Source organism: Pocillopora verrucosa, chromosome 6 (assembly GCF_036669915.1).
Source record: "Pocillopora verrucosa isolate sample1 chromosome 6, ASM3666991v2, whole genome shotgun sequence".
NCBI classification, from domain to species: Eukaryota; Metazoa; Cnidaria; class Anthozoa; order Scleractinia; family Pocilloporidae; genus Pocillopora; species Pocillopora verrucosa.
In genome coordinates, this window is record NC_089317.1 from 22,610,000 (window position 1) to 22,623,403 (window position 13,404).

General features: G+C 38.9%; 2 protein-coding genes across 5 annotated transcripts; one reads left to right on the top strand and one right to left on the bottom strand.

Moving 5' to 3' along the window:
- The first annotated feature begins 2,166 nt into the window (after window positions 1-2,166).
- LOC131788989 (uncharacterized) lies at window positions 2,167-5,598 on the top strand. Its single transcript, XM_066168586.1, has 4 exons — window positions 2,167-2,572; window positions 2,664-3,083; window positions 3,626-3,856; window positions 4,471-5,598. The coding sequence occupies exons 1-4, from the start codon at window positions 2,203-2,205 to the stop codon at window positions 4,800-4,802; spliced, it is 1,353 nt and encodes a 450-aa protein (XP_066024683.1). The 5' UTR covers window positions 2,167-2,202; the 3' UTR covers window positions 4,803-5,598.
- Window positions 5,599-5,716: 118 nt separating this feature from the next.
- Window positions 5,717-13,368, bottom strand: LOC131798064 (uncharacterized). Of its 4 annotated transcripts, none has more exons than XM_066168584.1 (9): window positions 13,263-13,367; window positions 11,692-11,739; window positions 10,591-11,341; window positions 10,119-10,361; window positions 7,601-9,888; window positions 7,376-7,424; window positions 6,943-7,197; window positions 6,657-6,752; window positions 5,717-6,381 (listed from the first exon to the last, which is right to left on the bottom strand). In XM_066168584.1, exons 2-9 carry the CDS (start codon window positions 11,695-11,697, stop codon window positions 6,188-6,190), a joined length of 3,882 nt encoding a protein of 1,293 aa, XP_066024681.1. In that variant the 5' UTR covers window positions 11,698-11,739; window positions 13,263-13,367; the 3' UTR covers window positions 5,717-6,187. The 4 variants fall into 4 exon arrangements, with proteins under 4 accessions (XP_066024681.1, XP_058971709.2, XP_066024682.1 ...); XM_059115726.2 differs by having other exon boundaries at window positions 6,657-6,734; window positions 13,263-13,366; XM_066168585.1 differs by lacking the exon at window positions 6,943-7,197 and having other exon boundaries at window positions 6,657-6,734; window positions 13,263-13,368.
- Between the last annotated feature and the right edge of the window lie 36 nt (window positions 13,369-13,404).

Here is a 13,404-nt window from a genome sequence, read left to right on the forward strand (position 1 = left end):
GGATTGCAGCGCTACTTGATGCCTTCGAACCTTCAATGTTGTGTTTATTACTGATAAAAATCGCATTAGATACGTCAAGAATGACCCGAGAGAACATGGCGTTTTCAAACAACCGGCTGTCATCTTGCGCTGCCAAACTATATATTGAACTCCTTCCCCGCTACTAAAGGGAGCATCATCGTAGGTTAATAGTGCCTTGGCAAAAGATATGCAGCGGAAATTTTTCAAAGCTTAATCTAAAACGAGAAGTTTGCCGAATTCTTTTTACCTGGGCATGCTTAATATTTAAGAAAAGTGGTTTCGGCGGAATGTAAAAACGCGCGTCAAGTGTAAGATAATAAGATATACGATAAGTATCTTTGCTTTACAGTTCATCAGCTATCAGCAGATACCCAAGCTCGACTAATAAGTTGTACAGATCACCAACATTAAGGGAATCCTGGGCAGCAACTCTGTTAAAGACCCCTTAACAAGGATTAGGAACGCGGAAGTCTAAATATCGAATTTCCTCAGGGTTTAAGCCAGCAACTTCCAGTCTTGTCCACCTAGATGTGTGATTTGTAATCAGAAGATTATTACCAGCTGGAATACAGTGCAAGATTTAGTGGTAGAGTCCACGGCGAGGCTACCATTGAGGACATTAAGGGATATGAATACTATGTAAGCTTTGAAAGAGCTTTTGAGTCATTGACATCAGAAAAATACAGATCATTAATTTTTACAACTAGTTTAATGTCTGTTGTCTTTGTTTACTCTCCTGATGATGTATTTGACTCTCAAGCTAGAGATATTTTTGGTAAGAGTTATTCTCAAGGAACTTGTCTACTGTTAGATATATCATAGAAGGACAAAGTGGTACAATACTTTCAAAATATATATGGAATAACTGAGATGTATGAACTTAAAGGTGCATGTAAAGTTATTTATAGAAATAGTTTTCGCAAAATATTTCTTACTATATTACTAATTAACCAATCGGAGCAAAGCTAAGACAGTGCTCATTTACATGTATGATTTCGTGTTTTGAAAATTGAAATCTCTGACATCACTGGTGGAAGGCATGGAAGAATGATTGGATGAAAATTGTGCGAATTATGATGTGCTTTCCAGTTTCGCGAGAAACCCAGTGCTAAAAATAAAATTAAAAGAGGAAAGGGTTGACTCAAGCGTAAAGCACATATGGAGTTCCGAGTAATGAGTTCCTGACAAGTGGCTCTCGTCAAAGTGAAGATACACATAATTTTCGTCTTTATGTGACCTGTCCGATGATTAATAAATTTATCTCTTTTTTTCGGAAATTGAGTATATTACCATTTCTTTTTTTGCCATTAGGTCCTAGAACCTGGCACTCTTTCACCCTTTGCCTCATGACTGCAATGGTTCCAATACCTACAGTCATACCACCAAGGAAATAACTCGCCTCTTATTCCTTATATACTCCTCGAGCAGGCTCAAGTTAACGCTTTCAACAGCGTCTAGTTTAATTATGCATCACGTATCAAAATTCTAGGAGGGTAAAAATGAGCCCGATCACCACAAAAATCCCTTTCCTTAACTAATATAGAGAGGTTCCGTTACTGTTTACGTGACCGAAGGCATAATTAGGTTGTCCCTCATGTAAGAACTTAACTTTTAAGAAAAAAATATAAAAAATATAATTTTATAAAAAAGTGATTACTTAGATTTGATTGATCACCTTTTTCACTTTTAAGAGATCAATCAAATCGTAAAATGGGTTAGCAATTAACAGAAGTCGGAGACTGGCGATACATTTGAGGAGCACCTAAGAGTTAAAGAACCGTTTCCAACCAAGAAATCAGAATTCAGGCTCTTTTAGGTAAGATTCGTTGTTAAAACTTTGAAATATATCGAAACAACTATAGGACATCCCATGCTAATTTCATGCAACGCATAAGTAACAGTAGTTGGAATAACTGAGAAATTTAGGTTGCCTTTTGGATTGTTGTGTATAAAGTAATTTCCAAGATTATGTTATCGAACATCCAAGAAAAATCGAGTCACTCGGAGCTAAATCACTCGGAATGAACAAAATTAGTTATTGCCACCGTTAACTTGAGCTGAAGGAAACCAAACCGCTCGGTGTCACGCACTTCCTATCTGTTCGCGTGACGTTCTATTTACCGTCATGCATTTTTCTCAGAAACAACGACATTTTTATTTTCACGGTAAACAGCGGTTAACATGGATGAACAGAACGAATTAGAGCGAAGTGTTTCAGACACAATTGATGATGAACCACATCAGAACGCGAGGACAGAATGTCGCAAACGTGTCTTTCTTTTTAATTGCGACAAATTGTACAGTTTAGACTCAGTGGAGAAATTGCTTCTTAACATGAAAGGCGACATCAGACAACAACTTAGCTTCGACATCGTCAAGACAAGTTTTCGCCTTTCTGAAATGTCGCACGTGGCTGAAAAGGCCATTCCTAAACTACAGATGGATGTTGCCTTTTTTGTGGTTCATGCGAATGAATATCGTCTTTCCATAAACGAGGAAAATGCTGGAATTAGTTATGCGAAGTTCTATAAAGCCTTACTCCGAGCCACTGGTAAATCAATGACGCTCTTTATTACTTATATACTCTATACAACCCTTTCCCGTTTTATTTATGATTAATCGTTCTTTTTTCCTTTAACCAGGCGGAAAGGTTATAGTTGTTATTGGCGGAGACGATCACTACAAGAATCAAGATGAAGAAGAATCATCTCTGATATCGCGTTGGGCCAAGAGAAAGGTTTCCTCTCAGTTTACAAATGAGTTTCTTGACGGAAGGAAAAGCTTCATCTTTTCGTGGAACAAAACTTACCGAAAGATTCACGAGGAAGCGCTATTGCATTATTTTGAACCGAGTAAGAGTGGACAGAAGTTTGAAGGGAAGCCAAATGATCGGCCAAGAGTGCCTGAGGAAACTCTTCACAAGACACCCGTGACTGTGAAGCCGGAAGCGAAAGAGCACGAGCAATTTACGGATGATCCACATGCAAGGGATATAGCACGAAGTTCATCGGAGAAAGAAGTAAACAGCGATGGCTTTGTCGTAAATAAGGATCACCTTACTGGTGAGGAACGAAGTAACTATTTTAGAATATCGATGCGTTTAATTTTTCTTTTTTCATAGGTTGGTTTTATTTTGAGTTGACACAAGTTTTTCTATATTTTTATGAATACGTCGATGAAATCTCCGTCACATGTAGTTAGATTTAAAACTATCGATTTTCTCATGGATGCTTCAATTTAGTTCGATTAAGAGAGGTGATTTTGTCGATTTTTTTTTCATTTGATGTTATTAACCACGACATATAGAAGACAATATTCTTCCATTATTATGCGTTAGGGGTCTAGTCTGTGTGAAATGTTTTTCGGATTTATTGAGGTCCTCACATATCCAGGATAGTGTGAATTAGGTACGCAATATCTTCGTTTTCTAAGAGTATTAACCTGGGCCGACGTAAGTTTCGGTTTTTGAATGCTGTCTGAAATAACGTACTTCCTATCTCAGAGAGATTTTAGTCCTTCAGTACGTTTACATTTGTTATTTAATGTTCTCTACCTCATGAAAACCAATTTTCTTCTCGCGTAACGGATATATTAAATATTTCAGAGTCGGAGGCGGGATATTATGACAAAGGAGATAAATTAAAAGAAGAAAGAAAGAAGGGCACAGAGAGTAAAGATCTTGAAGATCACGGGAATAGAGTCCCGGAAGACTGTACCAGAAAAATCGCTTCGAGGAAGGCAACGCAAAAAAAGGATGTGTTGACTTCTCATTTACGCGATATTGGTACAATAAACAGCGATGGATATGTTGTGGTAAATAAAGATGACCTTGCTGGTGAGGAATGAAGCAACTATTTGAGAGTATCGATGTGTTTAATTTTACCTTAAGCTATTAATAAATTGGTTTTTATTTTGAGTTGACACAAGTTTTTCTTTATTTTAATTAATACTTCGATGAAATCTCCGTCACATGTAGTTAGATTTTTCCAGAATTATCGATTTTTAAATAAGTCTTTATTATATGGATATTTCAGTTTAGTTATATTGAGAGAGATGATTTTGACGATTTTATTTTCATATGATTTCATTGGCTAGGAAATATAGAGGACAATGTTTGTTGCATTGGAACGCTTTAGGGGTCTAGCTCGTGTGAAATGTTTTTCCTCGTCCAGAGGGTGGATTGAGGTCCTTAAATATTTAAGATACTGTGAATGTTATACACAGCACCTTCCTTTTCTGAGAGTATTAACCTAGGCCGACGCAAGTTTCGGTTATTGAATGCTGTCTGAAATAATGTACTTCCAATCTCAGAGAGGTTCTAGTTTCTCAGTTCGTTTACATTTGTTATTTAATGTTCTCTACCTCATGAAAACCAATTTTCTTGTCACATGTTCGTTGAACATAACACGTTAAGCGATAGTTGGCGTAACAGATATTTTAAACTTTTAGGGGTTTCCGTGGAAGAGCAAATGAACGGCAGAACAAAACATGGGACACTGATGATGAAAACTTTAGTACGAAATGGCAGCTTCTCCTTTAGAGACGATGAGATGGTAGTGAACCCGCAGTGGATACCACCAGGTGGATTTATACCACATATAACTGAGCAGCTACAACATGTGGCAGAAGCTGAAGTGATAATCTACCGTATGGAGGAGACAGGCGCTTTGATCGTTTTAACAAGAGAGATTTCCAACTTGTTGGTCGTTTATGACATGATAACATATTTTTGGCACATGATGACCGGGATGTTTGACCGTGTCTATAATCTGTTTCTTTAAGATAACGATATTGAAAAGCAGCTCAATAAACTCGAGAACTGAAGCGCAAAAGTTCATTAATCATTTGAAACAAGCGGCAAGAGCCCTTAACCCCTCCCTCCCTTCCCCCTTTTGTAAATAATTATATGCTAGAACCATGTATATGTCTTAAGAACTTTTTAGGTTGGTGAAAGTCAGTACTCAAATAGTAATCTGGTTGACGTTAAGGTAACGTAAACGTAAGGCTTAGTTTATTGAAAACATCGAAAGCTAAGGTCCTCTTCGGAAAGTTTGTCTCCAACTGCAAGTTGTAGACTGCCTGATTACCCTCTCTAGCTAGTGAGGTGTCAATTTAGGTTTAGATGGCTTCAGGGACAATGAGCCCGAGCGTAATGGCTTTAAACTCAAGTTGATGAAAATAATAGGTCATTTTTTTTTGCCTCTAGTTGAGCAGGTACGACGTAAGTTCTGGTTTAACTTAGATTAGAAGCATATTTACAGAGAGAGGTGACGGCTTTTAAATATGTAGGGAATTATTCAAAAAGGGGTTTCAAGAAAATTGACCTTTTCTAGGCATTTTAACCCTACCTTTCACAATATTTTTATGCCATTGTTAGTATTATTTTAGATTGTATGTTATGATCCTGACCTAAATGGCTTTTGTGAATTCTAAAATATTTATTCATATGTTATAGTATTTACTTAAAAATGTAATTTAATTTATGTGAACACCTGTAAATAAGGTGGTGTGTCATTTTATTATGTAATGTCACAGCTGAAAAGCTAAGAGTGTAACAATAAAACTTGTATGATACTGTATGGTCTTATTATTCCGTTTAGTTGACCGTAGTCGAGGAGAAGCTAAAGCAGAGTACTTTTTTATTACTATGAATGTTTCAGTTTAAGACTAGAACAGTAGAAGAGTCAAAGCTTGAAATGAATTTGCAATATTATCTTTTACTACACAGTGATTATATTGTATCGCATATAGTGAACTAAATTAGAAACACATTTTTATCGGAAATAACTCGCCCCTCATTCCTTATATACTCCTCGATCAGGCTCAAATTAACGCTTTCAGCGTCTAGTTTAATTATGCATCACATATCGCTTTAGGTACATGAAGAATGACTTAAAAGAACATCGCGTTTGCAAACAAACGGCTGTCATCTTATACTGACAAACTACTGAATCCCCTCCACGCTACCAAGGAGAGCATCATCGCAGGTTATGAGTGCCTCGGCAAAAGATATACAGCGAATGTTTTCAAAGGCTTAATCTAAAACGAGAACTTTGCCGAATACGTTTTACACGGACATTCTTAAAATGTTAGAAAATTGTTTCAGCAGAATGTAAAAACACACATTAAGTCTAAGATATTGAGATGTACGATAAGTATCTTTGCTTTACAGTTCGTCAGCTATTAGAGGATAACCAAGCTCGACTAAGTAGTTGTACAGATCACTAACATTAAGGGAACCCTGGGCAGCAACTCTGTTTAAGGCCCCTTCACAAGGATCTTTAAGGCGGAAGTCTAAAAATCGAATTTCATCAGCGCGTAAACCAAGTTTTTCGGCCAGCAACTTCCAGTCTTGTCCACCTAAATGCAGGAGAGAAAAAAGTTTGGCAAAAAAATGCTCGTTTCCAATCATTTTTTTACTGATTAAGTCTTAAATTTTCTTAAATCTTAAAGGGTGGGAGTTAGGGAGTGGTTTAAACAGCTCCCCTTCCCTGCCCCGCCTCGTTTGCCTCTGTTCACCAGAAGCTAAAAATGATAAGAGAGAAGTGAGATGTGAGACAATGGCCAGGTCTCCTTGGCACAACTGCTTTCTCTTTTCAGATATCCATTTCATACAAGTATTATGTCTGACTCACCACTCAGTGCTTCTGTAAGCCTCTTCTTCCGACGATAAGAAATGTTACGAACGTCGGTGTTTTCAGGCATAGAAGGACCTAAGAAATAAAAGTTAGCTGTTGTGGGGTCAGAAAGTTCAATTCTTTTATCAAGTGCCTTCGATCCTTTTACCCTTGAAAAATGTCCTGCTTGGAAAAGGCTAGACTTAACGAGTAAGGTGAACGCCCAATCAGAAGCTAGTGTTCCAGGGGCACCTATTTGAGGTGGATGCTTTCAAATAATATCGGCATCAAATTAAAGACTCACCAGTAGATCCAGCTGGTGTAATTTTTCTTAGATGTTTAAACACGTCGTGCCGCTTTTTCACTACAGACTCCCTTGCTAGCGAACGGATCCTTTTCTTTGTCTTTGGGTCTGAACGTCTAGGGAAAGCTGGGTCCGTCTTCAAAATTGCTTTGAGTTCATGAAGATCTTTAAAACATACGCCCCGGGTATCACGTAACGGTAATGCAAGGAAGTCTTGAATCTCAGGAGGAAGGTCTTGGGGAACTATTTCTTCTCCTAGTTTTCAGGGCGATTTGGAAAAAATGAGTTATATTGGTAAAGAACCTTGAACTTAGGGTTGGGGTAATGCTTTGATCTTTAAGGTCTGGGAAAACTTTTCAAGCTGCGAATATAAAGAGCAGAGATGACGGATAATGATTTAAAATGGGAGAAAACAAACATAAGCTGTTACTACCTTCTTGTTCTAAAGAAACTTGTGCCTCAACTGGTTCTTCACTTGTTTCCTGTGGATCAAGATAATGGATCGAAATTAAGATATTGAAATTTAAATTAATTTATCTTCGGATTTTAGAAGTTTCAGCTTAAGTACTCATCTAATCATTCCGTGAAAGTCTAGAGATAATACAATTTAACTCATAATTAAAATTGAACGAGTCGGTAACTCGCGTAAATAGCATACCTGTTGTGATATGGTCTTAATCCAGGGCTCAAACTGCTCTTTTCGAACTCTTATTTCCTGTGCCACAGCATTCCTGGTACAATAAATGATGTCTGCACTACAAATTTCAGACTCAGACAAAAAATGCAAGCACTCCTCTTGCTTGCAACCTTGTTCAAGGTGAAATTTACATCGTTCAACTATTCCACCGTTCTGGCAACAAATTGGGCACATGAAGCTAACTCTGCACGTCGTGTTCTTCGGCCAGAAGAACTTGGAATGCATGGAATTAACTATCACATCCAGCTGCCTGCGCACTGCTCGAGCACAATTTTCATCTAAGGACTCCTGTCCCCGCAAATCCAACTCTGAGCGTGAACCATCCTCGGACTCATGATTGCGATTATTTCCATGTACAACAACTTCAATGTAAGACGAATAACACCGGAGGATCACAGAGCATTTCTCCTTTACTGATGGATAGAATCTGGCATAATTACTATAAAAGTTGAAGTTTGCTGAGTTTGGATTGTTTTTTCTGTTCCACTGAACCAATTGCAAGGCAATTCGGAGAAACAAACCAGAGGGAACTTGACCAGACTCAAATGTGAGAAAAATAGGAGGAATTCGTGCAGCTGCAACAAGACTTGTAATACCCTCTGTGGGATAAGACATTAACATGGATGGCACAAGATACATCTTACCACAAGAATGATCAAGCGAGGGCAAAGGGCAAATCAAGCTGAACTTCTCCATAATTGCGAGAAGACTCTCGTAAGTGTTTTGCTTGTCATGCAGTGGGCCCCAGACATATTCTAGGAGATTTTCCTCCAGGATTCCTTCCGTCTCAAGCTTTCGCCATAGATGTTCAAAAATATTCTCTGACCCTTCATATAACTTGACTGACATTACTCCCTTGAACACGTTGAGTAACCACTCAAAATCCAAGATAACTAATCTATTTAGCTCCGGAGTCTCATCAAAGTGAATTAAAATTCTTTGTTCATGCAAAAAGTTGATTGCTCTCTGGAACTGTTTTTCGTCACTAATGTTACATTCTTCGAACGCAAGTAGTCTGGCATCCTCGAGGGAAACAAATTTATGACCCTCTTCTTTCTTCTTCTGGATTGCTTTTTCGAATATTAACGACTGGATTGGAATAGTTTCTCTCAGCTGTGGCAATTCACTGCATACAGCAAGTACCTCCTTTCGCAAGCGCACGATCTCCGAACACTCAAACTCTTGACCAGATTTTGTAGTATCAACGACAAAGAAATCTTTGTACAAGTGGACTCCACTCGGCGTCTGCTTTAAGGACCCATAAACGTCTCTTACAATTTTTCTAGCGTCAACATCGTCCCCAAGCGTGTCTGCATGAGTGAACACCAAGAGTACTGGGGGTAGCTTTTCCGGTAGTACTTCTGATATAGAATTTGATGGATTATTTACATGTTGGCTGGCTGAGGAGGCAACAGAAGACATCCAAAACTTGAGGTAATCTAAATTTGTTTTTGAGAAGTGGCTGTCTTCTCTCTCTCTGTACCGCCCTTGCTTTATGACGGGTTTGGCGATCGCTGTTGCATTCTGGCTAAGATCGTAAACCAATATGTAGACTGCTTTGTGAGTCAGAAAAACTGGATATGTTGTATGGTTAATTGACTCTCCATTAAAGTCCCACAGCATAGAATATAAGTCTTCTTCCTCCACTTCCATTTGCAGCAAAACTTCCGTCAAGGAGCGTAGAAATTCTTCTGACTTTGAATCGTCGCTGACACCATGTGCCGTATTTGTGAAATTCTCTGAAGATTCCGGCTTTTCACCGGGCTGATGATCTTTCGGCATCTCGGTTGTCATATCAGGGTCATGAATTTCTGTGTGAGTCACATCAGAAGCAGTAAATTTAGATTCTGGGCTGTTGCTGATGTGTTTTGGGTTTGAGCTTTCTGAGGAAATGGCTCCACGTGGCTCCAATTCAATTGTTCTGTATCTCAAATATTGAACGGTGGATCGCGCAAGATGATGCTCAAAAGAGAATGCTGAATCATAATTAGCGTCTTTGTCCTTCTCTCCCACCTTCCAAATCTCACGAGACATTTTGAACGAAGAGGAATTTTCATCTTTCCCAGCAATGCTATCTTCATTTACCTTGAAAGGTTGGCCCCTGAGTGAGTTCTTAACGCTAGTTTTTCCAGAACGGTGCTGTCCAATGAATATGATGGGAACTCTTTTAACGACAGTGGATCCCTCACTGTGGGCTTTATCGTGAGCTTCAAACGCCATCGGTGCGCGTTGAAGAATCTCTCGAGGTACTAAGGAGAAATTAAATAGTTTGAAAGGAATAAAGGATAGATACAGGGCAAAAGTTCGGATGATTAGTGTTTACACTTGCGTATGCATTGTAAGCCCAAGAATCGAACACAAGCATAAGCCATCTACAGAGGAAAGATGTTAAATAAAACTAGCAAGTTAATTAGTCAATCAGTCACTCAGTGAATTAGTCAGTCTCCCAATCTATCAACCAGACAATTGCTCAACAAACCTGTCCCTGTTACGATCTTTGCGACTGCCCTCTCAGCTCCTATCACTGCACTGTGCAGAATCTTAAGTGCCATAAGCTCAATTTCAAGGTCACGTGTCCTGTTTTCTTTGGTATAGTTCCTGATCAAGTATGTGCTACTGGGAGAACTTCCTACAGCTTCAGCAGCTTCGTTGAGGGCGGTCATACTATTCTCTTCTGTCTGCAGTGTGTCACAATGCGTGACGACTGTGGTAGGTGTCATTCCTTGTGTGAAAAAAAAAAACAAACAAACAAAGAAAAATGTAACCCTTGTTTCCTCTTTCGCGTACCAACTAGTGCAATCTCAAAATATTTCTCTAGAGTTTATAGGATTAATACGATTTTGATCGAGAAATTGGATCGGCAGTCATCGAGGAAAGACGACATGTCTTTGAATAAAACGTTAATGAACAAGGTGGAAAAATCTCGGTTGGAAAAATTGGTAGGAAATTACCTCTATTTCGAAGTATATCTCTAACTGGCTGCAGGTATTCTTTAAATTCTCCATTAGTTAGCCGAGGGTCATTTGCCTTAACAACAATAATGACTCCATGAACTCGTTTCTCAAACAATGGGAATCTCGTTAACTTCTGTAGATAGATCTGTCGATCAGAAGGATGGGCGATAGCATCACCAGGTTGTATTTTTCCATTCAAGATGTTCTTAAACTCAGCAGATTCATTAAAATCAAAATTGGAGAAACCTATTGTGTCAACCAAGTGGAAGAACATTTCTGGCAGATAGTCCTGGGGTCTAGTGGTCCACTCATCTCCGGGAGTACTTTCTAACGCATGTCCTTCTTCGGTTTCCCTTAAAGCTCTCTCGCACGTGTTGACGAAGCTGGTCTTTCCCGAAGCCGTGGGGCCAAATACCCCGATCCTTAATTGGGTGATATTGGTAAACAGGTTCTTATTTTGTCCAGTGTTCACTCCGAATTTATAACCAACCAATTTTTTTCGGTAAAGGTTGCCCTCAAGCTGCAACTTTTTTAACTCTTCCTCTCTCCTTCTCGCCTCCCCTTGGTCTATTTCTTTCCCTGCTTGTTGTTCGCGTTCATTGTGGTTATTTTCTCCTCCTTCATTCTGTCCTTGTTGCGTTGGCTTATCATCCAGTCGTGGAACATTTCTCTCTTGTGCCTCCCCTTCGTAACTATCCCTGCTAGTGACGTACGCATAGTTGGTAGGCCTGGCACGGGAACCGCAAATCTAAGTGAAATCAAGTAACATTAAATCTTAAGAACGCCGGGACCGACTTGTCGAAAGCAGGTGATTAAACCCATCCTTTTAATGAAATCTGTTTCTCGACAACTTTGGCCGAATGACGATTCATCCAGTGAAAAGAGAAAAGAGCTATCCATCATTCAAACTTCTACTCCATTTTAAGCCTGTATGGTTTCTAGCTGACCCTATTGGGAACTCGCATCTTGGCAAGACCTATATTTTTAGGCTAAAACTTTCTAATGTTAGAGTTTCAAAGCATCATTTAAAAAGAAAGAAGGATGTTTTGAGTAAAAGCTCTGAATATTTGGCAGATAAATGCTAATTGTATAGCTTACCCCCATGTTTCGATTTGTCACCAGCTCTAACCTTGAAATGCAATCTGTCTGGAAGTATGATAATAGCATACAAACAATATCATTATGTCAATTGAGGCATAGACAAATTGTCGATGAAATTGCATTTCTGATATAATTCGAGTTTTAAGACAAGTAATAGGCTAACGCGAAGTCACTTGGGTATTAATCTATTTCTAAACCGCCTGATATTATTTCGCAATTTTTTTCTTGAGAAGCTGTGAGAACATCAATCATCACACAGGGATGTGTGCTTGTTTCACGTGGAGTATTTGTGCCTCACGTGTGCATGGACTTCAGCCTTGAATCACGTGAATTCAGTCTTTGTTGGAGCTAGACAACCGAGACGGAAAAACGCTTTGAATTGTACCTGTGTCACGCAGATGTAACGCTTGTGCTTGTCATCAATGATAATTAAATTTGTACATGTACAGGTATAAAATAAATTTACTGTGTTTAAGTCATAAGTATCCCTCTTGTAAAGAGTCTTGTGTAACTCATCATTCGATAATATGGCTACAGTTTTTAGCATCTTTATTCGAGCGTGTACAGAACCGAGAAGTGATCTGTTTTGCGTCACTTACCAACGAGAGGAGTAAAATTAGTTTTCATAGTAAAACCATCTACGATGAATGCGCGCAACAGTTGGTATGAATGCATTTTGAGACGGTATAGGTCACAATATTTAACAAATTTTACTTCAAGCGGGTGGAAGTTCGCATTGGTAATGAAAATATAACAAGATTGCCCTTCCCAAAGATTAATACATATCTCGGCTTTGGTTTACCCTTCATTTCAACTTAACATCCTTGACACAGCCTTAAACTTGAAGATCGTTAGCTCTCAAAGAGAGATATACTCCTGATACAAACCGCTACCCTTAGGCACCTCAGCTGAAAACGTTGAACAACTTAACGTCCTTGGCACAGCCTTAGCATAAACTTAAAGATAGTTAGCCCTCAAAGAGAGATATACTCCTGACACAAACCGCTACCCTTAGGCACCTCAGCTGAAAACTTTGAAAAATCTCAGTATACAGCGGGTCGTTTAAACTGCGGATTTGTCGCAACATGCTATCACTAGACAAAATCTAAATGAGTATTTATGGGGGTGTCTAAATTGATCTGATAAGCGGCAATTATTCTCATTCACAAATCAGTGTTTTGCTTCTTTTGACCGAACGTGAAAGTATTTACAAAATGCAAATTTGTCGTCAAAGTTTAACCATAACAATCACGTAACCGTGAAACGAGGTGATCCAAGTCATTCACGAAGTTTACCGTCATGTTGCAGGATTTTGGTAATAGGCGCTATAGTTTGGAACATGAAAACTAGTACTGCCTCTAAATTTTCATACTTCTTTCGTGGTAAAAATGGTACTATAGATTCGAATTAAACGACCCAAGTTGGCACCGATCCCCGATATTTCGAGTCGAAATTGATTTCGAATCGCCTTTTCGAATATATCATTGCAAAAGCAGCGAGCCAACTACAGAATACGTAGACGGAGGTTCTGGGTAGTTCGCATATCTATCGGTTTGAGAAGGACTTACTTTTTGAAGCCAGTCAAATACGTCTTCCGCTCGGCCAAAGTGCAAACTCCATGCAGTTCAATGAAACAAGGAAGAAAGCGGCCGCGCCGGCCTCTCGAATATTGAATCGATCACATGCTGTGCTCAAAATAACTCAGTTGAT